This window comes from Cnephaeus nilssonii, assembly GCF_951640355.1.
Source record: "Cnephaeus nilssonii genome assembly, chromosome: 10".
NCBI classification, from domain to species: Eukaryota; Metazoa; Chordata; class Mammalia; order Chiroptera; family Vespertilionidae; genus Cnephaeus; species Cnephaeus nilssonii.
The window spans coordinates 8195680-8219226 of record NC_137081.1 but is presented as its reverse complement, the minus strand read 5'-3'; the positions used below and the strand labels follow the sequence as shown (position 1 = coordinate 8219226).

The following is a 23547-nucleotide window of genomic DNA, read 5'->3' as shown; positions in this document are numbered from 1 at the left end:
ATTTGTCCTCCCCTCTGGATACGGGAAATTACAGATAGCCGCCACGGCGAGAATCCATGGTTCTTCAGCTTCCCTGGTCAAACACGCTTTCCTTTTTCTTTTTTAACTTGGTCCGATCTTATCTATGACTTTGTCTTTAAAGTTCAAAGTTTGGCGTTCATCGGCGTTTCAGACTCAGTTTGTTGGAACACCTACTCAGCTCTTTAGGAGTGTCCCTCTCACCCACTGGCCGGGAAAATAACGTCCCCTTTTTCTCAAATTCGAAACCAGAAGTGAATCCTGTTAAGCTCTTTGCCGTGATGTTTACTCTTTGTAACAGCAACAGCACAGCGTTTGTTAGCAGTTTCCACTTGCCAGAGAACCTGAATTCCTAGGAGGGCACTTAATGCTCTCAGCAGCCCTGGCGTGGAGGCCACTGTGATCTGGTCACGGGGGTGGGGGGGGGGGTAGGGGGAGGGGGAGAGGCACTGAGAACGGGGTGGCTTGGTCTCCTGACTCCCATCCAGGACTTGCCACTTCCTATGGCGCAGGCCTTCCTGTTTCACGGTCTTCAGATTCTGGATTTCTTTCCAGGGCTGCCCGCCTTCATCCGTTCGTCGTCTCTCTCTCTCTCTCTAGACCACGGTAGTCTGCTTCGTTTCTGTCTGGCCGTCGGATGCAGCAGTCTCTTCTGACCGAGACTCTTGCTCCGGGAAGGCCTGCGCCTGCCCTGAGTTGGTACGGGTGGCTCGGCGTTTCTCAGGCATCTTTCTCTTGATGCTCTGCAGTGGCTCCTCATGGCCTGTGACGCAACTTCAAGGTCCTCTTCTGTTCTCTATTCAAACCACGAGGCGCTCCCAGCTTCTTGGCCCTAATTTCACCTTCTGGCCGAGGTATGGAATGTGCTAAGGTATGGCTTCTGGGAGGTGAGACCATGTTATGTGTAACATCCTGTGCTCCCCAGCACCCTGCTGAATCAGCACCCCGTTTTTCCAAAGCACAGCACCCAGGTTTTTTCATCACGGCTGTCTTGAGACGGTCACGTCTCTGTGACCGCCATTAAAAATGACCTCTGCCTTTACTCTTTCCCAGGTTTTGTGTTTCTTACTTGACTCACATTTATTTTTGCTGAGTTATTTTGCAGACTCACCCAGGCTCGAATCGAATGACTTCGATGATCAATTCCTAGGATCTAAAGAGTTCTGTCACTTTAAATTATTCTGTGAGCAGCATCAGCCAGTATTGAGATGATAAGGGTGACACTTGATACAATATTTTTCTCTATGAATGTAAATATCTGTGTTTTCCGATGGTCGCAACCCACAGGTTGAGAACTGCTAGCAGAGTCGCTTAAGACCATCGGAAAACACAGATATTTACATTACGATTCATTAATAGTAGCAGAATTACAGTTACGAAGTAGCAACAAAAATAATTTTATGGTTGGGGGTCACCACAACATGAGGAACTGTATTAAAGGGTCACGGCATTAGAAAGGTTGAGAACCACTGCCGTAGAGGATTGTAAAGATCTATTAAGAGATATAGGACGTTGTTTTCTCGTTTGTGGTCTCTGCCTGCTCCTTTTCCTTCATTCTGTTCTCCTTGCTTCAGTCAGTAGTCATTCGGGAAGGTGGTTTGTACAAAAAAGAATGACAATAAAAGGCATGAAGGGAAATGTATGCACAACCGCCTCCTTGTCTCCCTCTGAGATTTCATGTATGCTCGGCTTCAAAAACCAGTTTAAAAAATAAAAACGATGAGGGCAGTTGCAATCTGCTTCCCTTTATGCAGATTAGGTGTGGCCCTCGGACACCTGCCAGTTGCTAAGATGGCCTCGAGTTAGGTCTGATTAGTGTGAACCCAGATCTTCTTTCCCATTAAAACAGGCATGTGTTTGCTGGGAAGGAGTCAGCAGCAGAGGTGATATGTTCACCAGCAGCCATGGGTCAGGTCACACTGGGGCAGTTTCTCAGTGTGGCCGGGACACACTAGCTGGGCCTTCACGACTTCCTCTGCTCTCACGCGGCTTCTCCCCGAGGACTTTGGGGTTTCCAGAAATTAGGGGGACTGTGACCTCCCTTTGTGCTGGGGCGACTTTGGAAGGTCATTTTCCTCGGCATCCCAAATGCAAATGTTATTGTCTTTTTTTGTCAAACGCATCTGTAGGCCCTACATTTGCAAGAGCAAATCCCTTAAATTGTCCAGAATGAATGTTTGAATAAGGATACCCACTCTGGTATCCTGCAACAGTTACTTTGAATGCCCTGGGGTGAAGCATTAATTATCTTCCAAAAAGATAATAGAGACAGCAGATATGGAAATCCCAAGCATCTCTTATTATCAGACCAGGCTTTAAGAAAATATTTTGATACTAATTATTGCACTTTATGGGAAAAGAGTAAATACATTAACCCAGCAGGGGCTGTATGTTCAGGAGACAAAATTGGGTCCCTTTCTCCAGGTTTGGGTGCATAAACAGTTACAGTCTACGTCCCACTCATCTTCAAAATGGCTGGCTATTTAATATGAGTCGTATCTCATGTGAAGTCCTTTTGTAACCCAATTAGTTCCTGCCCCTGGGGGAGCCAGAACATTAAACAATTAACATAGTCTGCGTCGTGAATAGAGCAGAGAGAGAAGTTCCTGTGTGACAAATATCATAGTTAGTCCTTTACCTGGGTTTGCTTCATGTGGAGTGGTTTACGGATGAATAAAAGGTTTGTGTTTTAATAAGGCTCATAATAAACCCTTATTCTGACTTCTTATGAGCATTATTTATATGCACCACCCGACCCAATATTTTATGTCATCAAATAATTAGGTAGGTAGCAGGGGCAAGAATTGAAAAGCTCTTGCTTCTTATTTATTTTACTTGGCCAAAATACAAACAAAATGCTGAAAGTATAAGTTACAGGGATGTGATTGGGAAGGACATTTGCAGTCATTTTTGGACTCATAGTTCTTAGAACATAATCATGTTTCAATATTTTTCAAGCATTATTTTGGGGCCTTAACTAAGTGTCAATCACTATGCTAGGACACCAAGATGAATAGTTTCTGATCGATCACAACTGGTTTTGAGATGTGTTAAGTGTTCGAAGAACCACAAATGGATACATAAATGTCCATGGACGTTTTTTAAAAATATTTTTTTAATTGATTTTTAGAGAGAGTGGAAGAGAGAGAGATAGAAACATCGATGAGATAGGAGCATCATCGATCAGCTGCCTCCTGCACGCCCCACACTGGGAATCCAGCCCGCAGCCCGGACATGTACCTTCATCGGGAATCAAACCTGCGGCCTCTTGGCTCCTGGGTCGACGCTCAACCATTGAGCCACATCAGCCGGGCTCCATGGGCATTTTAACATAAATAAGTTTAACTTACTGTGAATCAGACTAAAAAGTATTACACCAGAATTTAAAAATCAGTAACTTACTCTTTATTTCTGGTGTTGAACTATTTTTTTTAAAAAATATATTTTATTGATTTTTTACAGAGAGGAAGGGGGAGGGATAGAGAGCTAGAAACATCGACGAGAGAGAAACATCGACCAGCTGCCTCCTGCACACCCCCTACTGGGGATGTGCCCGCAACCAATGCACATGCCCTTGACCGGAATCGAACCTGGGACCTTTCAGTCCACAGACTGACGCTCTATCCACTGAGCCAAACCGGTTTCGGCAGGTGTTGAACTATTTTTAATGTGACATTAGATAATTCGGTTAACTATTTTCGTCTAGTGTAGTAACATAGCGATACCATGAGAAGCATCAAAGTAACGCCCACTTTCTTGATGGATCTTTAGAAAGTGAATATGATGCTACACATACTGATAAGTGAGTCTGAGAGGAAAAGTTGGGCCTATTAGGGCACATGCAGCGCATCCTGTATAATAAAGAGGTAATATGCAAATTGACCCTCACACTGTAATGCCATCACAAGATGGTGGCACGCACCGTGGGGGTGGGGCAGTGGGAGCGGGACTGGTGGCCACTGCTGAGTTTTCCTCGGCCCCGTGTGTGCGTCGCAGGGGCGGGGCCCGGCAGCCGTTGAGCACGGCCTGGAGGCGGGACTTGGGGCGGTCCCATGGCGTGGGGGGTGGTGGTGGGGGTCCCGGGTCTCGCGAGATTTCACGCACGGGTCACTAGTCATTCTATAAAAGACATGAAGAAAGTCAGTCTTGTTGTAGTCACTGTTTTCTGTGCCACTCCCATATATTGAAGAATATATATGTTAAAGCAACAAATAACAAAAAGTGAAATAAATTGATCTTTTTTTCCCCCCATTTGACTTAGTGACCAGAGAACCAAATCAGTTTTTGAGATTTGTCTCTTTTCCTCTCTTTAGAGGTGGGAAGTTGATGGTGGCTTGATATTAGAATCAAAATAAAATACCACTCAAGATATTTTACTTTTATTGATTTCAGAGAGGAAGGGAGAGGGAGAGATAGAAACATCAATGATGAGAGAGACTCATTGATCAGCTACCTCCTGCACGTCCCCTACTGGGGATCGAGCCCACAACCCGGGCATGTGCCCTTGACAGGAATCGAACCAGGGACTCTTCAGTCTGCAGGCTGACGCTCTAGCCACTGAGCCAAACCAGCTAGGGCAAGTTATTTTAAGGATGGTTGAATTAAAAATAAAACCACCTGATGCCATAGCCTCAGGGCTCCTTCCCAGTCTTTTTTCTAATGGGACACAATACACACGTCCAGTGTTAGGTCTCATACAGCTCCTGCCTTCTCATCTTCCTAGCCAGGCTTCATTGTTTAAAGCCCTGAATAAAAGGAAGTCTTGCTTACATTTCCAGGGTCTCATATGTCCATGATTCCTAGGGAATTTCTTAGTATTTATAATCAGATAATTTTGAGATTTCAGTACCTTGATCTTAATTTTCAGCATCATACTTCCTGAATGAATTAGATTTATTTACTTATGTGGGTTATGTTAGGGACTTTATTTGGTTATATACAAATACATCTTTAAGGACAGGAAATTACTTATTTGGGAAGGCATATAAACAATTTATGTCTTCTGTTTGGTATGATGAAAATGCAAAATTGATCTGTGCGTATCTTACCTGTTTTAATAGCTGCGTTTCCGTGTTTCATTAACATGAAAGAATCCCAGGGAAAGTACTGGAGCTAAGGATTTGGATGTGAAGCGTAATGGACACAGTTGCCTTTGCCCCTGTAGTGGTCCACGTAGGAGTCTGCGGGCAGCAGCTTTTGCTCTCTTAGTGAGAAGTGCAGTTGGCAGAATGATACTCAGTCAATGAAATCCTGATTGAGCCGTGTTTCCTCTTGTGGTTGATACGAAAGCCATTGTTTTGTTCACCAACTGGCAGACCTGCAGTGACCTTGAATTTAGAAGTTGTTTACTTTACTTGGAAAGTTTAAAAATGAGCTTCCCTGAGAAGCAAAATGCTGGGTTTTTGCCCCTTCCTTCCTTCCTTCCTTCCTTCCTTCCTTCCTTCCTTCCTTCCTTCCTTCCTTCCTTCCTTCCCTCCCTCCCTCCCTCCCTCCCTCCCTCCCTCTCCCTCTCTCTCTCTTTTATAGAAAAGTAGAATTTTTAATGGAAGAGAAATCAATCTACCAATTCAATGTTGAGTTTATTTTCACCGTTTTGAAGGCTTAAGTGTTTTTAAAATGACAGTCATGAACACCTCCACGGCTGGGTCCCAGAGCATTCAGACAGGGCTCTGCTTTAGAACATCAGGGCGTCCAGGGGCAGGCGATCGGCCATCTCTGGGCAGCGTGGTTCCATGAGAAGATGGGTGTGAGGTTCATCTCTTCAGGCCCAGAGTTCTCTGTGCCTTCAGCAGCGTCTGGAGTATGTCTTGTGCTGGGTGTCCAGGGTGCCAAGATGTGGGAGCTCAGTTTTCCACTTATTGGGGGGAGCAGGAGGCTGGGACAGAGTCTGGGGAGGGAGCATCCAGTGAACCTGCAAAGGGAGCCAGTGCTGCCCATGGACCAAGGCAGAGTGGCCTCTCTCCCTCCCTCTCTTCTTCCCTTTCTCCCTTCCCTTTCTCCCTTTCTCCCTCCCTCCTTCCCTCCTTCCCTCCTTTTTCCCCTCCCTCCCTCCCTCCCTCCCTCTCTTCTTCCCTTTCTCCCTTTCTTCCTTCCTCCTTCCCTCCTTTTTCCCCTCCCTCCCTCCCTCCCTCCCTCCCTCCCTCCCTCCCGCCCTTTCTTCCTCCCTCCCTCCCTCCCTCCCTGCTTCTCCCATTCTCCCCCCTCCCTCCCTTTCCCTGTCCTCCCTTCCTTCCTCCCCATCCTTCCCTCCCTCTCTCCCTCCCTCCCTCCCTGTGCCTCTACCATCTGCCAGGCACTGTGCTCCTGTGCACTTGGATCTAGGGGAATGCACACCATAAGCAGTGCCGCCTCAGGGGCTCGGGATGCGCTGTGCAGGGAGCAGGTGGTGGAATGACGTGACGCTGCCTCTCAGGTTTGGGCTCCTGCGGATGGTAAAGTGGGGCCGAGAGGAAGGGGCCTGCCCCGGTTACTGAGACGGAAGGCACTCCGGCCCAGCTTCTGTGACTGCATCCGATGGCTGGCCATGCCAGCCATGACATTTTAGAAGATTCACATTTTTGTTCAAGGAACTTGCCCTTAAAAACATTCTAAGAAATGTTATGCTTACTTTTTTCATGTTAACTTAGAATTCATGGATGCCAGCATGTGTTTATGCTGCACTTAATAATTTTCAGTGCAGTTTAGCTTATGTATTTCATTGTAATTACCATTATGTGAGTCAGACAGGAGGGTTTTTTTGTTTTGTTTTTTGGTGTTGCTTTTGCTTTTATTTTTATTTATTTAAAGTTTTATTTTTCAATTACCATTTACATTTAATATTATTCTAGTATACTAGTTTCAGGAGTATGGCTTAGTGGTTAGACAATCATATACTTCACACGTGTCCCCCCGATATTTCCAGTGCTCACCTGGCACCATATTCAGTTATTACAATATGAATGACAGTACTTCCTATGTTGTACTGTACATCCCTGTGACTGTTTCATGACTACACATTTGTAGTTCTTAATCCTTTCACCTTTTTCATCCAGTCCCCTAACCCCCGCCTCCCCCTCTGGCAGCTACCAGTCTCTCTGTATCTGAGTCTGTTTCTATTTTGTGTGTTCATTCATTTTTCCCTTTAGATTCCACATGTAAGTGAAATCATGTGGTATGTGTCCTTTTCTGTCTGACTTATTTCACTTAGCACAGTACCCTCTAGGTCCATCCGTGATGAAACGAATGGTAAGATGTCAGTCTTTGTTATGGCCTAGTAATATTCCATTGTGTACATGCACCAATTCCTTTTTATCCACCGTCTAGTGACGGCCACTTGGGCTGCTTCCGTATCTTGGCTATTGTAGATGACGCTGCAGTGAGCGTTGTTTTTGCTTTTCAATACCCGTTTTGTAGAAGGGAAGTAGGGGCCCGGGAGGTTGAGTCGCCGTAAGCGCAGAGCGAAAGCATCCGAGCCCAGAGCTAGACATCGTGACCCCAGGCTGCTGCTGCTGCTTCCACGTGGCTTTGCTGTGACGGGCCGTCACGTGCCCACGGTGTCCGAGGCATCCTCATGCTCACGGGCTGTGACGAGGTTGTATAGACAGTGAAACTGACGTGACCCTGCCCTCTGGATAAGGGAAAGAGTCCCTGAAGTTTGTGCGTATACAGGAAACCTTTCCCCCTGGCCTTCACCTCTTTAGCTCAGGCCAAATCCCGAAAACGTAAAAAGAAACGTAACTCAGCGACGACGACTCCTAACCCCATTTCCTCCTCACGTGCCCTGACCCTCTCCTCTCTCGTCGCTCATCCTACTTGACTGTGATGAGGATATTAGCTGGTCAGATGGACAAAGGGATCTGGGCACCTGCCCTTCTTCTGAGGAAATTGACTGGATTGACCTCCATGCCCCGGGTCCTCATGGTTACCAGGCCACCTGGGCAGTGCTTCCCCACCGGGCCACCCTCAGCTTCTCCCGGGACCTACCTTTCCAGCTTTGGTTTCCGCAGCTGGGGTGGGGGTGGGGCAGAGCATGGCCGCAGACATGACTAGGGATGAGCTTGGACCACTCCATGTGACAGCTCTCAACAGCTCAGCCCTTACTGAAAGGGAGGTTCCTGGGGATGGGGAGAAGGATTAATTGCTGACCTTGCTCCACCCTATAGATCATCCCTAACTTCTCAGCCACCAAGCATAGCCAGGCATCTTTTCAGGAGTAATTTAATTGCTAAGTGTCACAGTTCAGTTGCCCATTGATTCTATATGGCATTTTCCTGACATGGCTGAATATTTTATTGGACTCAAGTAGATCATTGTCGTTGTTCATAAACAGTTATGGAATGGCTACGGATCTATCTTAGGTTCAAGCCAAGGAACATTTGCCAGTGGAGAGCCCCACCTATGTATTGGGCATCTTAATTATAGCCATTAAAATGGTAAGGTAGGGGAGATCAACCAAAGGACTTGTATGCATGCATATAAGCATAACCAGTGGACACAGACACCAGGGGGGTGAGGGCATGAGCGGGGGATGGGGGTGGGGGGCAATGGGAGATAAGGACACATATGTAATACCTTTATCAATAAAGAAAATAAAAAAAACAAACAAACAAAAAACAAACAAAAATGGTAGTACCATATTTAAAGGTTGAGTTTGCTGCCTTTAACATAACATTTTCCAAAAATGGAAATTAAAAAACTTTCAAAAATTATTTTGAATGTAAAACATCTGATATGAAGATGTGCTGCAAGTGAAAATTATTAAAATGTTCTTAAAGGAGCCCGAAAATATCACATCGCATAAACAAAAAGCCAAACAAAACTCTCTAAGCCAAAAGCAGTTACCATTCTGTAACCGTTACAGCCATATTTGCTTCCATGTCTTATAGTTTCTTAACAAATTACTGTGAAATCAGGTTAGTGGAAACATGAGTAAAAATGTACAACATAAGTAAGTCTACTTTTTCCCTTCATACTATATGGCAGCATTTTCTTTGATAATCAGCGTGCCCATATAATGTGGCCCTTGAGGTCACATGTTGCATAACCTTAAATTATAGGAAGCAGAAGATGCCTGAGGGGCAGCTCGGGAATATGTAATTGGGAGCGCACAGGTGACGGGGTTTCCAAGGGTGTTGGGCCCGGGATGAGCACCTGGAAGGCCAGGTCCTTCCAGCCCCATCTGCAGAGAATACATGTCACTAATTAGGATGGGAACCGTGTGCGGCAACTGTATTTTTAGATTGTCAGTGGATGCTGCCTACCCCAGAGGATGCAGAAATGCGGCTAGAACAGCATCTGCTAGGATGTAGCAAAGTCTGTTTAAAAGAGTATACTTTCCCCCTGTGTCTTGGATTATTGAAGGTATTTTAGGGGGACAAATGCTAGAGGGAAATCTCTTTATGCAAATGTGTTTCTAAATAGAAAGTAGGAAAAGAAAAGAGAAGTTTGTTTGTGTTACCTGCCAAAACTGATCCTTGAATTCCAAACTCTTTTAGATAATGATTAAACTATTAAACCGAGGACAATAACACAATATGCACCAGATGAAATCATTTTTAACCCGTGACCGGAGCTTAGAATGGATCCCAAATAATTTCTCGTAACCCTTTTCTTGCTCATTTGTCCCATTCCCCCATGTAACGATTTTCAATGGCACTCTTACGAAATAAATAGCTAAACAGCAACCATATTTTTTTCATATCCTGACCAATATTTTGGCTGTTTTTCAGAAGAATCGGAATTTTCAAAATTAAATAAAGGTTTCTAAAATGCCAGCTTCAGAAAGTTTTATTTAATTTGTGGAATAATTTTGTGTTGTTTTTTTTTCAATAGGGTCTTTATTAATTTAGTCTAGTTACTTAGTGCTTATATTAAATAATCTAATAAAAGCCGGGGTTATAACATAACGTTTCCCAAATGTGAAGCTGCATCTATTACATGAGACAAAAATCTTTTTGCTGCAAAACGTAAAAACCATGTATAGAATTACAAGGCACCAAATCGTACTGTATATATTTTTTAAGTAGAACATTTCTGTAGCGTAAGGGAGTAGTCAACTCAAGAAAAGATTGACAGACAGCTGTCTATCCCAGAGTTTGTTCATTTATTTTTTAAATATATTTTATTGCATTTTTTTTTTTTTTTTTTTTTTTTTTTTACAGAGAGGAAGGGAGAGGGATAGGGAGTTAGAAACATCGATCAGCTGCCTCCTGCACACCCCCTACTGGGAATGTGCCCGCAACCAAGGTACATGCCCTTGATCGGAATCGAACCTGGGACCCTTCAGTCTGCAGGCCGACGCTCTATCCACTGAGCCAGACAGGTTAGGGCTATCCCCAGAGTTTATTCAGAAAGCTCTCTAACTTCATATTTTAGTGTTTTACTGCTAAAATGTTCCTGAGGATAATTTTCCCTGGAAGATACAGATATGATTTAAGATAAAAGTTAGGATTCTTAAAGAGTCAAAAACGACCTTGTTTGTTTTGTCAATAATACCCACATTGATGCAGATAGAGGAGCTGTCTGGAGGTGGGAAATAGTACATCCTGTGTGTGTGTGTTGATTTTTAGATAATTTATCTAACAATATAGCCTTGGCATTTATTTGGAATCATTGAATTATTTATTTGTGCCTGGTGTTTTCTTTTGTTTTGTTATAAATACAAGGTTAAGTGTATTGCAGGTTCCCAGACAAGTGTGTTGTGAGGTTTCATTAACTTGTGGAAGTGATAATGGCCCTTGAATAATGTAAAATGCCGGAAGAATGCTATTTCATTTTCCATGTACTTTTACCCCAATGCAAGACATGTGAAACATAGACTTTAAAATCAAAGCAGAAGGTTGAGAAGAGCTATGGAAAGTTGTGTCTGGCTGAGCTATGCATGAGAAAGGGAAATGTGTACACTTCAAGAATCACTTTTATCAGGTATTTTTTCTCTTTTCTCATTGAAAAGTCTTTCCCACCAAAGGTTTAACAGTAATAACTACAATTTATGACTTTGTGCTGCTACAATTTGCTGATACACCACAGTCGGTCACAGGTTAGAAACAAGCTGAGTTATGACACACGGCCGGGTCGGGATTTCCCATGAACTGACTTACGGATAAATAATCCTATGGCATTATTTTATAGGACAGACAGTTTTTCATTTCTTTAACAAAGTGTAGCTGAACAACAGAAAATTACATGCTGCCGCATAGGGCCACGGCCACGGCCACGCTGAGGAGGGTGAACAGATGCAATCGATGTCAGGAGTTCTGTTTTTACAAGGGCCTCGTCACCAGTGGGTGTGGAAATAATACCAGGAGCCAGAAGCCACAGGCTTAGTTACTCTGAGGATGGCTTTTTTATTGATACTCCCTTGCTGAAATCTTTTCCAGGAAGTAATGAGATATATAAACCCCAGCCTTTGGATATTAAAGCGAATGTCTCATTTTCCCCCCAGGCTGAGTTTTCACTTTGCTTTGAAAATTCATGTTAAAACATACCTGGAATAAAAGAACATTATTCACTGAATTGCATGATCAGAATACTGCTGATCTCTTGGTGGGTTCCTATATCTGTCTCACAATTTGATTGCTGGATTTCATTCTACAATACACCCAATAGATACCTATTTTATCAGCGTCTATATGCCGCTGCACACGGTGAGAATTATTTCTGTGTACTTCACTAGGTATCTGATGCAGGCCTTCATGAAGTACATGTTTCTCATATTAGAAGTACAGGGGATGAAAGCTATCATTTTGGTTTATTTTAGGAGTGGTTTCACTTAGCTATGTGTTTAGCAATAATAAACTACTCAGTGGTGTAGGGAGAGCATGTTACTGGGTTATCTCTGCATCTTTGCGATTTGTGCTGGAGACACAAAAGAAAAACTTGTTGAATGAATGAAGGAATGATAACTACTTAATACAAACCCTTCTGATGCCCTATTGATTATGTTGTATTAGACATGTAGTTTTATTCTCAGAAGTGGTCAACTTTCTAAAAAGCTAAACATTGATGAACTATAATGTGTATTATCATCACTTGTTTTTGCATAATTTGAGGTAAATAATAGTAATAATGAATTATGCATCTACTGAGAAGAGTATTTGATTTCTCTGAGATAGACTATACAGACGTCCTCAAACTACGGCCCGCGGGCCACATGTGGGTGTTTTTGCCGTTTTGTTTTTTTACTTCAAAATAAGATATGTGCAGTGTGCATAGGAATGTGTTCATAGTTTTTTTTAAACTATAGTCCGGCCCTCCAACGGTCTGAGGGACAGTGACCTGGCCCCCTGTTTAAAAAGTTTGAGGACCCCTGGATTAGACACTAAAAAAATAACGAAAACATGAGCACACACACAACTTGGTATTTCTTTGTGTGAAATGCCAGCTCTGTGGCTGTGACAGAATGCTGCATCGAGAGAGTGAAAACCGGTTTCCGTTATTGCATCTCTTTAATTTTAGACAAAGATTGCCTCCATTCCCAACCTAATTTTATGGCACCAACGGGAAATTTACCTACAATTGCGTTTTGTCATTTGGTCTAAAGGCTCTGCGCAAAGAGTGGATGGGCCCTCTGTATTGTAGTGAACAGATTTGTCTGGGTGTAAACAACTTTATTTATAGAGAGCTCCACTCAGTCATGTTAGCGTTTGTATGAATTTCAGCCCCAAAATAAAGGCCCATGATTTGTGACTCAAAGACCTTGAAACTGCATCTGTAATCGTCAGGCCTTTTCTGAATGTTTGCAGATGATAAATTCCTTAGAAATGGGAAGGCTGATTTTGGAGACAGTGTTTATTTCTGAAACGGCACTGATGTGGGAGACGGTGTTTTCCAGAGAAGCTCCAAGTTAGCTGGCTTTTCTGGGCCCATCCCTTCTTTCCTCGTGGGTCTCGTCTGCTTGGTTTAACCTTGAACGTCAAGACCCTGCCTGGTAGGTGACGGTGGATGCGCACAGCCCAGCCTTCCCAGGGCCCCTCCTGTGCGGGGCCATTGGCATGTGGGCGGAGCTAAGTGGGAAGGGTGTTGTAGGCCAGGTAGTTAGGAAACTTGTCAGATGAGGCCCAGGGTCTCACCCTGACCAGACCCCATTGGTGTCCTTGAAAAGTGGCTCCTCTGTGACCTTCAGCCGGCTTCCAGTTAGAATGCCGACCCTCTGCTCTTCTCATGAGAATGAACTAATGGGTTAAAAAAAAAAACACTTTGCAAACTGTACGATCACACAAGGGGATAGTGTGACAAAGTTAGTCTCTTATAAGATACCCAAACCAACCAAGAGTATTTATTGTGCAGCCGTGTAGGGAAAGGATTACTTGAGGCTGGGTTGATCAGGGTTAGAATTATCCTCTGGGCAGAATTGGAAGAAATGTGTCTGATTTCCAGCAGTGACTATTGGGGATTAATACTCCAGACAGAATGAGAGTGTGATACGTATTCCGAGAAGAAGCAGGAATTGGCATCTATTGAGCATTCCCTGTGTGCCTGGCGGGGCTCAAGGTGGTGTGTGTGTGTGTATGTGTACATCTATGTGAACGTAATACAATCTAATTTAACCATAATTCGTTTTCCTCATTTTCCAGATTGGGGTTTTAAAACCTATTCATAGAGTGTGAGCACTGGACATGTATCTGTTTATTTATAGTGAAGCCATTTTTATTGGGATTTTTCCAAGGCTGTGAGCCAGTATCTACAGGGGATCCTTTCTTCTTCATCCTCCGCCAGTGGGCGGTAGCATTTGCTGGGGTTGGTCTCCTGAGAGAGAGGCAGGGAGAGGCTGTCATTAGACACGCCTATCTGTATTACTGCAGCGCTTTCTCTCTTCCCTCAAGGTGCGTCCCTCTTTCAGTCCATCTGCATTCCAGTATAGGTTCATTTTCCTAAATTACACCCAAACCCCAGACTTTCAAGGATCCATTTCCCCTGACGTTGACTGAGCACTTGCCGTGTGCCAGCCCCCGTCCTAAATCCTAATTCTCATTTAAAGCCTCCTGGCAGCCCTGAAGGGTAGATGTTATGATCCCCTTTTACAGACGAGGGAAACGGAGACTCCGTGAGATGAACAGCCTGTTCAGTCTCACAGCTGAAAGCAGATGAGGTGGGACCTGCACGCACCTCTGACTCCAGGCTCTGCTCCTGACCTCTGACCCTTGCAGTGTGCTGCTGAGCCGGGCATTCAAGGCCTGGCAGACCTGGAACCACGTTCTCTCCCAGTCTTCTCTTCCGATGTGCCTCACACACGAGCCACTGTGATGTAGAGGAGACTGAGGAGAGCAAGCAAGTGGCAATCCAAGGGAATCTGGGCTTTGTTCCTCTAAATTGCCCATTTCCCCATGAAAGTGTTGAAACTGGAACCCTCGGGGCGAAGGTCTGATGGAGAAGTTGGAGGTGCATTCTCAGTACCCTTGGTGGTGCGGCCACGAGGGGAAAGAGAGTGTGGAAGGGCTATTGTTAGAGGAGGGAGATCTGCATCTACTCCGGTAAAAGGGCAGGAGACCTTGAGGAGTAAGGATGGAGGCAATGAAGAGGGTGGGGGTAGAGGAGAAGGACATGATTGATGTCCAGTCCTCCTCTGTGACGTACAATAATGAGGCCTTTTACAGGCGCATGACCAGATTAAAGAGGGAAAGGGAATGAAGATGTAAAAATACCCTTGAGTCAATATTTTTTTAAAATAAATGGACTCTATCTTCTTTTTTAAGAAGCATTAAAACTGTCTGAATAATGACTGTAAACAATTGTTGAGATGAATTACATCCAGGCTCTGTGCTAAAGGCTTTCCGTTTATTCCGCGTTAGAGTCCTGTGAGGTCCGCACTGTTATTGTTCCATTTTACAGGTGAGAAGGTTGAGGCATGGAGAAATTAAGTAACGTGCTGAGTCTACACAGTTGGTAGGTGGGGGAGCCCGGATGTGAACGCAGGCAGTCTGACTTGGCAGCTGTGTTCTTAGTCACTGTGCTCTCCTGCTTCCCAATTGGATGATTGAACTCACCCTGCAGAGTTCAACGGACAGCCCTAGAAGAGATGCAACTCTTAAGAAGTTTTCATAGTTCTTAAAAAGAAGATGGAGTACGTTTATTTTAAAAAATAATATTGCCAAAACCGGTTTGGCTCAGTGGATAGAGCGTCGGCCTGCGGACTCAAGGGTCCCAGGTTCGATTCCTGCTCAAGGGCATGTACCTTGGTTGCGGGCACATCCCCAGTAAGGGGTGTGCAGGAGGCAGCTGATCGATGTTTCTCTCTCATCGATGTTTCTAACTCTCTATCCCTCTCCCTTCCTCTCTGTAGAAAATCAATAAAATTAAAAAAAAAATAAAAAAATAATATTGACTCAAGGGTATTTTTACGTCTTCATTCCCTTTCCCTTTTTAATCTGGTCATGCGCCTGTAAAAGGCCTCATTATTAGAAGTCACAGAGGGGGACTGGGCTTATATAAAATCCCAATTTGATTTCCTCAATGAATACTTGACTCCTAGTCCAAATAACATGTTTGTCTATTTTATATCAGAGAAGGAAGACTGTGTCTAAGGGATGTATTCCAGAGGGTTGCGTTGGTCCGAGTGCCTCGCACCGGCGGGGGGCACAGCCTCCTGGACACGGCTGTCCTAGCAGACCTCCCACCTGCAGAGCCTGGGACACAGTTGAGCAAAGGACAGGCTCCCGGGACTGGGGAGTCAGTGAGCAGGGTGCACACGCCACTCCCCGTCGCCTGAAAATAGCTCTTCCGTCAGCAGCTCTCGTCTAAGGCAGACCAACCTGTGGCAGCTGCTCGCGGCAGAGGCATAGCGTGTTGTGAGGACACCTGTGTGTGTCTAATTCCAGCCCAAACAAGTCTCCTTCTGGCTCCCACCGTGGGGAGAGAATTTACCTAAATGAGGCTACTATTTTCAGTAGAGTGATTTGTCTATCATTCCCTCCCCCTTCACCTTTCTTTTTTTTTTGAGGTATAATTTACATACAATAAAATGTATGCATATTGTTGGACTTTATGAAATTTGACAACTTTTATACCCATGCAACCACCAACCAAAACAAGAGAATTCTCTTCTGTCCCTTCCCAGTCAATTGCCCCTGCCATCCAGGCAACCACTTTCTGAGGTTGAGCTCTTAGATTAGTCTTGCCTGTTTTGCATTTTATGTGAATGAAATCATACAGAAATAGTGTGTTGTTTCTGGCTGCATTGTGGTTTATTCTTTTTTAAAAATATATATTTTTATTGATTTCATAGAGGAAGGGAGAGAGAGAGCGAGAGATAGAAATATCCATGGTAAGAGAGAACCATGGATCGGCTGCCTCCTGCATGCCCCACACTGGGGATTGAGTCCGCAACCCAGGCATGTGCCCTGACCAGGAATCAAACCATGACCTCCTGGTTCATAGGTCGACGCTCAACCACTGAGCCAGCCGGCTAGGCATGCTTACTCTTACAGTGGAACACTACCCAGTAAAAAGGAGTGGACAAAGACACACCCAGCAGCATAGATGCATCTCTTCTGGGGGTGTACGTTGAACTCTGCAGGATGCATTCGCCTCGTATTATCTGTGCATCGTAGTAACCAAAATGACCCACAGAATCAGCTTCTGCTACTTGCCTTTCATCGTGCACGGTTGCCAGCTGCGTTTTCACCCCCCTCGCACCTCTGACGATGAAACGTCATGTCTTTAGAACATGGCCAACTTATACTCCATGATCATGACTTTTAAAGGAATTTAAAACGGGGGAGTGATTCTCTTTTAAAAGGAAATATGGTAGACATGTGACATGGTATCTTCTTAGTATGTTCACGTGTCAGAAGGAGCGGAAGAAGCAAGGAGGCAGCCCTGCCCCTCGTGGGTGGCCGTCCGTCCGGCGGGCCCGGATGCGCATTTCACGGCTCCTGCGTGCCGCGTGCTGCGCACTTTTCATTGTCATGAGAGGGAATGTTAGCACAACTATCCCCACAAGAAAACAGCTTTTCTTGGCAAGTGGAACATGACTGAAGGAGCCAGCTCTGGAGACATACGGTCCCATGAATGAGAGCTGTGTTCCTTTACTGGAACCGAGTCCAGGCACTATTTATACTGCAGCATATTCAGCACCAGATTGTTCGATCTTAATACTGAAACAGTGCATCATTTTAATATTTTTGTTCTGTTTACCCCCTGTTTTCAAGCATTATGTCAAGCATTGCGCACTCGTTTACTTCCTCTTGGACAGGACATGGCCTGACCAGGCAGTTGACTTCTTATTATTGGGATTTCACCCCATAGCTATAAAGCGGCATTTTGTGAAGCTTTTAAACATTCACTTGAGTATGTAGGTGTCCTCTCTCTCTGATGATAAAAAAAGTATTTTTTTTGGAAAAACAGTGTAGTTGGACTTACCTGTATTGTCAAAACTAAAAATGCTGTGTTACTAGAACAGCATTGATCAGACTGTCAGACCTCAGAGGGAAGGTAGGGGAGGGTGGGGACAAGGGAGATAGATCAACCAAAGGACTTGTGTGCTTGCATATGAGCCTAACCAGTGATCACGGACAACAGGGGGAGAGGGGCATGCGTGTGGGGGGGTTTGGGAAGGGAACGGGGGGGGGGGTTTGATGACAAATATGTGATACCTTAATCAATAAAGTAATTAAAAAAATAAAATAAAATAAAAATGCTGTGTTACTTCCATCACTAATACGAGGGAGGGAGAGAGAGAGAGAGAGAGAAAGAGAGAGAGAATTTCTAAGGGCCTGGGACCATTTGATTTTTCATAGCACACAAATAAAATTTTCGTTGCTCTGTGTTTGTGAAATGAGGTTCTCTTTATTTTTCCTCTTTAATGTTATGTGTGCCCAGAGAGACGGGTGCAGCTTGAGAAGAAGTTAGCATTTTCAGGACATGCTGCCGAAGCTGTCCCGTGAACCCTCCTGGGACAAGGGTGTCCCTAACACCGCTGCTCTATGAAGCCTGAGCTTGACCAGGCTTTTATTCTCTCTCCGTTGTCACGTGTGTGCCGTCTGTCGTGGGAACCCACAGGGAAAGGGGGCCATTGTCGCTCTAGGAAGAGCTGAGGAGCCGCCGGCTGGCTCAGTGGTTGAGTGTCAACTATGAACCAGGAGGGCACGGTTCCATTCCCGGTCAGGGCACATGTCTGGGTTGCAGGCTTGATCCCCAGTGTGGGGCGTGCGGAAGGCAGCCGATCAGTGATTCTCATCAGTGATGTCTCTATCTCTCTCTCCCTCTCCCTCTGAAATCAATAAAAAATACATATTTAAAAATAATAAAAAAATAAAGTAAAAAGAGCTGAGGAATTAGAAAAGGAAGTTGAGGCATGTCTGCTCTTTTCGATCTGTGGTCAGTCCCTGTGCGTTTGGCGAACACCCCCTCTGCCCGGTGCAGTGCAATCCGGACGTGAACTCGAACTGCCCCGTCAGCTGCGAACGCCGCTCACCCTGGGCTCACACCACAGCCAGGATGTGACGGTGTCTGCCGAGCCCACACGCAGGAATTTGCTCGTACAATTCCAAACCAGATCTCCTATTTACTCAAGGCTTGCCTGCTTTTTTCCTTCCTTTTCTGGTCTATGAAATCAGCAGTCTGGTATATTTAGCATCCGTCTTAAGTTAGAGTGTGAATCGAGACTTTGGGGGAAGGCAGTGTCCTTATGGTTTTCTAAGTAATTTAAGAAACAGGAAAACATGAAATAACCGATTGTCCGTGATTGAACCGCATCCCTTTCTTCTCCTCTCCCCGGAGAGTTCGCTCACTCCAGAACGAGATGGGCTATTGCCCTGGGTTGTAAAATTTCTCCAAGAGGGGCCTTGCCTGTTGACTATGGAGTGACCTTCTTAACCGTGAACAAACAGCGGGCAGGTTTAATAAATGGCAGAGAGGTGTTTATGATGTTTTTCTTCCCTGTGCAGGAATAATCAAGCTGGGGAGGTGGAACCCGCTCCCCCTCAGCTACGTGACCGATGCCCCCGACGCCACGGTGGCCGACATGCTGCAGGATGTCTATCACGTCGTGACGCTGAAGATCCAGCTGCAGAGGTGGGTCTGCACTTCTGCCCTGTGTCCTGGCCCTCACGGAGTCACCCCGAGCCCAGCGCGTCCGTCTGTGCTAGTGTCTAGACATTGGGAGAAATGGGGCGGGCGGGGAGAGCGAGCAGACAAGGAGGGCCTTCCCCAGGCATCTTGGTCATCCACATTCCAGCCGGGCTAGGGTTTGTTTTCAGAAGCAGTGGAGTGGTAACCGGGGGAAGGGGAGCTGACAAATCATTACAGATCTGCGGCCCATCCGGGGGCGCTTCCCACCGCCCTGCTCTCCTGGGTCCTCCTGGTAAACGCTCAGCACGTAGGATTGGAGATGAAACACCCCCACGGTCTGGTCTCAGGTTTGCGTGCTGAGGGATGAGCGTTCTGCCCGTGGGAGAGTCTTGTTAAAAAGACACCGGCACTGGGCGCCTTTTCCCCCTCTTCTTCTCTCTGACGGGCTGCAGAGAGTCTGGGAGTGGTCTCTGTCTCTCTGCACCCCCCCCCCCCCCTCCAGCATCCAAACAAATGGTGCCTCTTTCAAAGAACCTAGAGGCGCTCTGCAGAGCCTGCTCGTGTGCATGCCTGTGAGTCACATGATTTCCGCAGCGTCCTGTAGCGTGAAGGTTTGGAACTTGCCGCTTTCGGAGAATTTGTGCTTTGACAGGCGCACGGGTGCTTTGGTGTCTTCCCTTAAAACAGTGGTTCTCAACCTTCCTAACGCCGCGGCCCCTTAATACAGTCCCTCATGTGGTGGCGACCCCCAACCATAACGTTATTTTCGTTGCTACTTCATAACTGTAATTTTGCTACTGTTATGAATCGTAATGTAAATATCTGTGTTTTCCGATGGTCTTAGGCGACCCTGCTGCTGTAGAGTCTAAGACCATCGGAAAACACAGATACTTACATTACGATTCATACCAGTAGCAAAATTACAGTTATGAAGTAGCAACATTAGGAAAGTTGAGAACCACTGCCTTAGAAGCTCTGTTTCGCTGAGGAAAGCCACATCTCCGCATTGTGGTGTGGGAGTGAAGGTTCGGCCTTCAAACTTCAAGTCCGATGGAGCATTGCTGGACATTTAGCCTTAGGGAGGCCCAATCATTCCATTTGTATCGTGGAAGTTTATACTCCCATGGCCACGCCACTTCCTTCAGCAGATTAGGGAAATCTTTTAAAAATGAGCAATTTCTCATATCCGTAGGGTCTCTTCTTCTCAGGCTTGTGTGCACAATGGCTGGGCCCTGTCAGGCCTAGAGAAGCAGTTTTCTACTCCCCTTCCCTATGTGGGGCCCACACCCGGTTGCGTTCTTTAGCAGTTTTACTTTTTAAAAAATATGTATATTTTTATTGATTTCAAAGAGGAAGGGAGAGGGAGAGAGACATAGAGACACCAACGATGAGAGAGAATAATTGACTGGCTGCCTCCTGCACGCCCCCTACGGAGGATCCAGCCTGCACCCCGGGCATGTGCCCTGACCAGGGATCGAACCATGACCTCCTGATTCATAGGTCGACGCTCAACCGCTGAGCCACGCAGGCCGGGCCGTTAGCAGTTTTTCCAGTGCTGCCTGGGGCCGGGGGGACCCATACCTCTGCCGTCAGGCCCTTCTCTAAGGTTTGCCTGTTCCTTCTCACTGTGCTTTCCAGTTGCTCGAAGTTGGAAGACCTGCCCGCAGAGCAGTGGAACCACGCCACCGTGCGCAATGCCTTAAAGGAGCTGCTCAAAGAGATGAACCAGAGCACACTAGCCAAAGAATGCCCTCTCTCCCAGGTTAGTACCCCGGCGGGGGGGGGGGGGGGGTCCTGGGGGATCCGGGGAACGCGGAACGCCGCGGGGGGCCATCCCGCACGCCTGCTCCCACAGCTGTGTTTTATTTCTAGAGTCACACTGCATTTCGGGTGGAAAGCTATGGAGATTATGGTGCTTTTTGTTGTGGCACAGAAGATATCAGTTACTGAAAGCTTTGATGTAATGGGAGGGTTTTAAAACCTGCTGCATTTACAATCTATACCTTTCCATTTGTATTCTAGAAGGTAGATAGCAGTGTCTCCATTTTACAGATCGAGGGACCCAGGGAGAAGCCCTCTACCTGCCTAAGCTTGCTCGGCTGGTGAAGTGACAGGCTGAGCATCACCTGCCGCAGCTCAGGTTCCAAATCACTGCATTGCCTGCTCGGTGGAATGAGTTAGCCACGCCCGACCCACTTTTATTGACTCATATTTACTTATTGTCTAGCAGAGAGAGGTGATCTTTGCATCGTACGCATTTGTCGGGATTTTGTAGTGACTTCGCCAGGTGGAAGTGTGCCGGGAGAAAAAGTGATAACGCATTTTTAGTGACCTGGTCAGAGACCAAAACAAGAGGCTGAGAGGATCGAAGGGAGAAGCAGCAGGGAATAGGGCTGCTTGTCCATTGTGTCCATGGGCAAGGCCCCGCTCTGTGGAACGATGAGATAACATGTTGATGGCTAGAGGCAGTGGCTTAGAACCGCGGTGACAGGAACGCAGGCTGACATTAGTTAAAGCCACTACTGGAAGTCTACTTCCTGGTGTGAGTTGCTACACTTGATGTAAAAGACAACAGGTTACTTACCTGTCTGTGAAGTTCACGGGAAGGTGATGCAAACCGTAGAACCGGAGCTGTGTTCTCGGATGATGGAGTCTTGGGAAGACTCAGGGAGCCTGGTGGTTAAGAGTGTGCCTTCTGGAGGCAGATGGATCTGGATTCATGTCTTGGCTTACAGCCTCTGTGATGTCACCTTTATGAGCCTGTTTCTTTGTAAGTAAAACCAGGATAGAAATAGTTCTAAGTCATGGAGTGAGGAGTGAGGGAGATAAATCCCGTAAATGTTTGGCCTGCGACCTGGTGTGCAACGATGTTCTAGGAACAGTACCAGCTGTTATGATGGAGACATCATATTGTTGGTGTGAACAATTTTTGTGTGTGTTTTGGGGTGTGTTTTAGTACTTAGACCCTCTGAGACAAATCATACTATTCATGCTTTTGCTCCCAAAATACCAGGGAGGCATGCATCTGAGTAGAAGGCGGCTAGACAGAAAGGGAGGGGCGGGCACTAGTATTCTTGACCTGCTCTTGAAATCATTGCACAGGTTGGTGAATGGAATGAGTCAACCATGCCAGACCCATCTTTATTTAATTTATTGAGCCTTTCCCCTGTCTAGCAGAGAGAGAGAGAGAGGGGGAGAGAGAGAGAGAGAGAGAGAGAGAGAGGTTTTGTATCATGCACATTTGTAGGGATTTCATAGTGAATTAGCCAGGTAGAAATGCATCTGGAGAAAAGGCGATACTGCATTTTAAGTGAACTGATCGCAAACCGGTTCTGTGCCTGCATTGGTGCTTACAGTGCATACCCAGGCCATTTCAGTGCCTACCTGTAGGATGTATGCAGGTGCTAAGGCTGTTGCTAGAAATTTGATTTATTCCAATGTGATAGCTCATGTAGTTATAGAAAATAATGATTTTGAATTATTCTGATCATGTACAGGGACTAAATGAAGAGCAGTTTAGGAAAAGAACTTTCGATCATTTGTCCTGATTTCACAATTAGTCACAATGAACTGTCTCTTGGATTCACGTACATGGAAGTCAGAAGGGGCTTTGCCTGGAGGAGGACAAGCTCCTCACTTCACATCACCAACTCCGAGTTTCATCCAGGCCTTTAAGGCCAGTGGAAATTGGCCCAAACTGATCTATCGTGATGATCAGGCCTGATTATAACTAGGACCTGTGACCGGAGAGAGGGCAGGAGCGGAAGGACCCCAGATCAGAGGCCGAGAGGCCTGAGCCCCAAGGCCTGCTCTTTGATGCCAGATGTGCGATCCTGGTGAGGCCTGTGCTCCCCACCTCCATCAGACTCTTCTGTCAACGCGACATGATCGTGTGGACACAGCTTACGTAATTCACAGGGCTGCCTGGAGGCCCACACGACATCATCTGTACTCCTGCTGTAAACAGAGTTCTCTCTCCATTTTCTGTGCCCGTTGCTTGCCCACCTAGTTGCCCCCCCCTGAAAAGATTCTTCTCTCATGTTTGAGCCTGTGGGTCCCACCGCCTCCACGTCGAAAACCGTCCTCCTTTGTGCCGTGGCCTTGTTGAGACTCTCCTCACCTCTCATCGGAGACACTTCAAGTTGTCATGTGTCATGACTTTCCCCCCCCCCCCCCGCCGTCCCCTGCTGCTCCAGCCCTACTACCTGCCAGCTCCTCCCCTGTAACCCTCCAGTCATCTCCCCCCTGCCCCCCACCCACTCTGTCGGAAGAACAGGTTCTGTAGCATGGCCTCTGAGAGCCATCAGAGGACTCTGTCCACCTGACCTCCTACCAGAGCCATCTGCCCCTCTACCTGTACCTGCCCTGTGCTCCAAACACATGGCATTAAGTATTTGGAACATTTGCCATTGTTCAGACTTCACTAAAATATTCCTGAGATGGGAGAAAGCTAACTAGTACCCTTGTACTTTGTAAGGTTAACGAAATATCTTGTGTTATTTTTTAAAAATGTTTTTACTGATTTTTGTGGGTTTTTTTTTT

The 23547-nt window shown here is 46.0% G+C and overlaps 1 protein-coding gene across 8 annotated transcripts in view; it reads left to right on the top strand.

The window, feature by feature from the left end:
* SATB2 (SATB homeobox 2) overlaps positions 1-23547 on the top strand; it is a 219051-nt gene that overhangs the window by 95560 nt on the left and 99944 nt on the right. For all 8 annotated transcript variants that reach the window (XM_079781987.1, XM_079781991.1, XM_079781989.1 and 5 more), the window contains 2 exons: positions 18882-19008; positions 20644-20767. In XM_079781987.1, coding sequence (XP_079638113.1) covers positions 18882-19008; positions 20644-20767 — 251 coding nt within the window. The remainder of the gene's footprint in view (positions 1-18881; positions 19009-20643; positions 20768-23547) is intronic.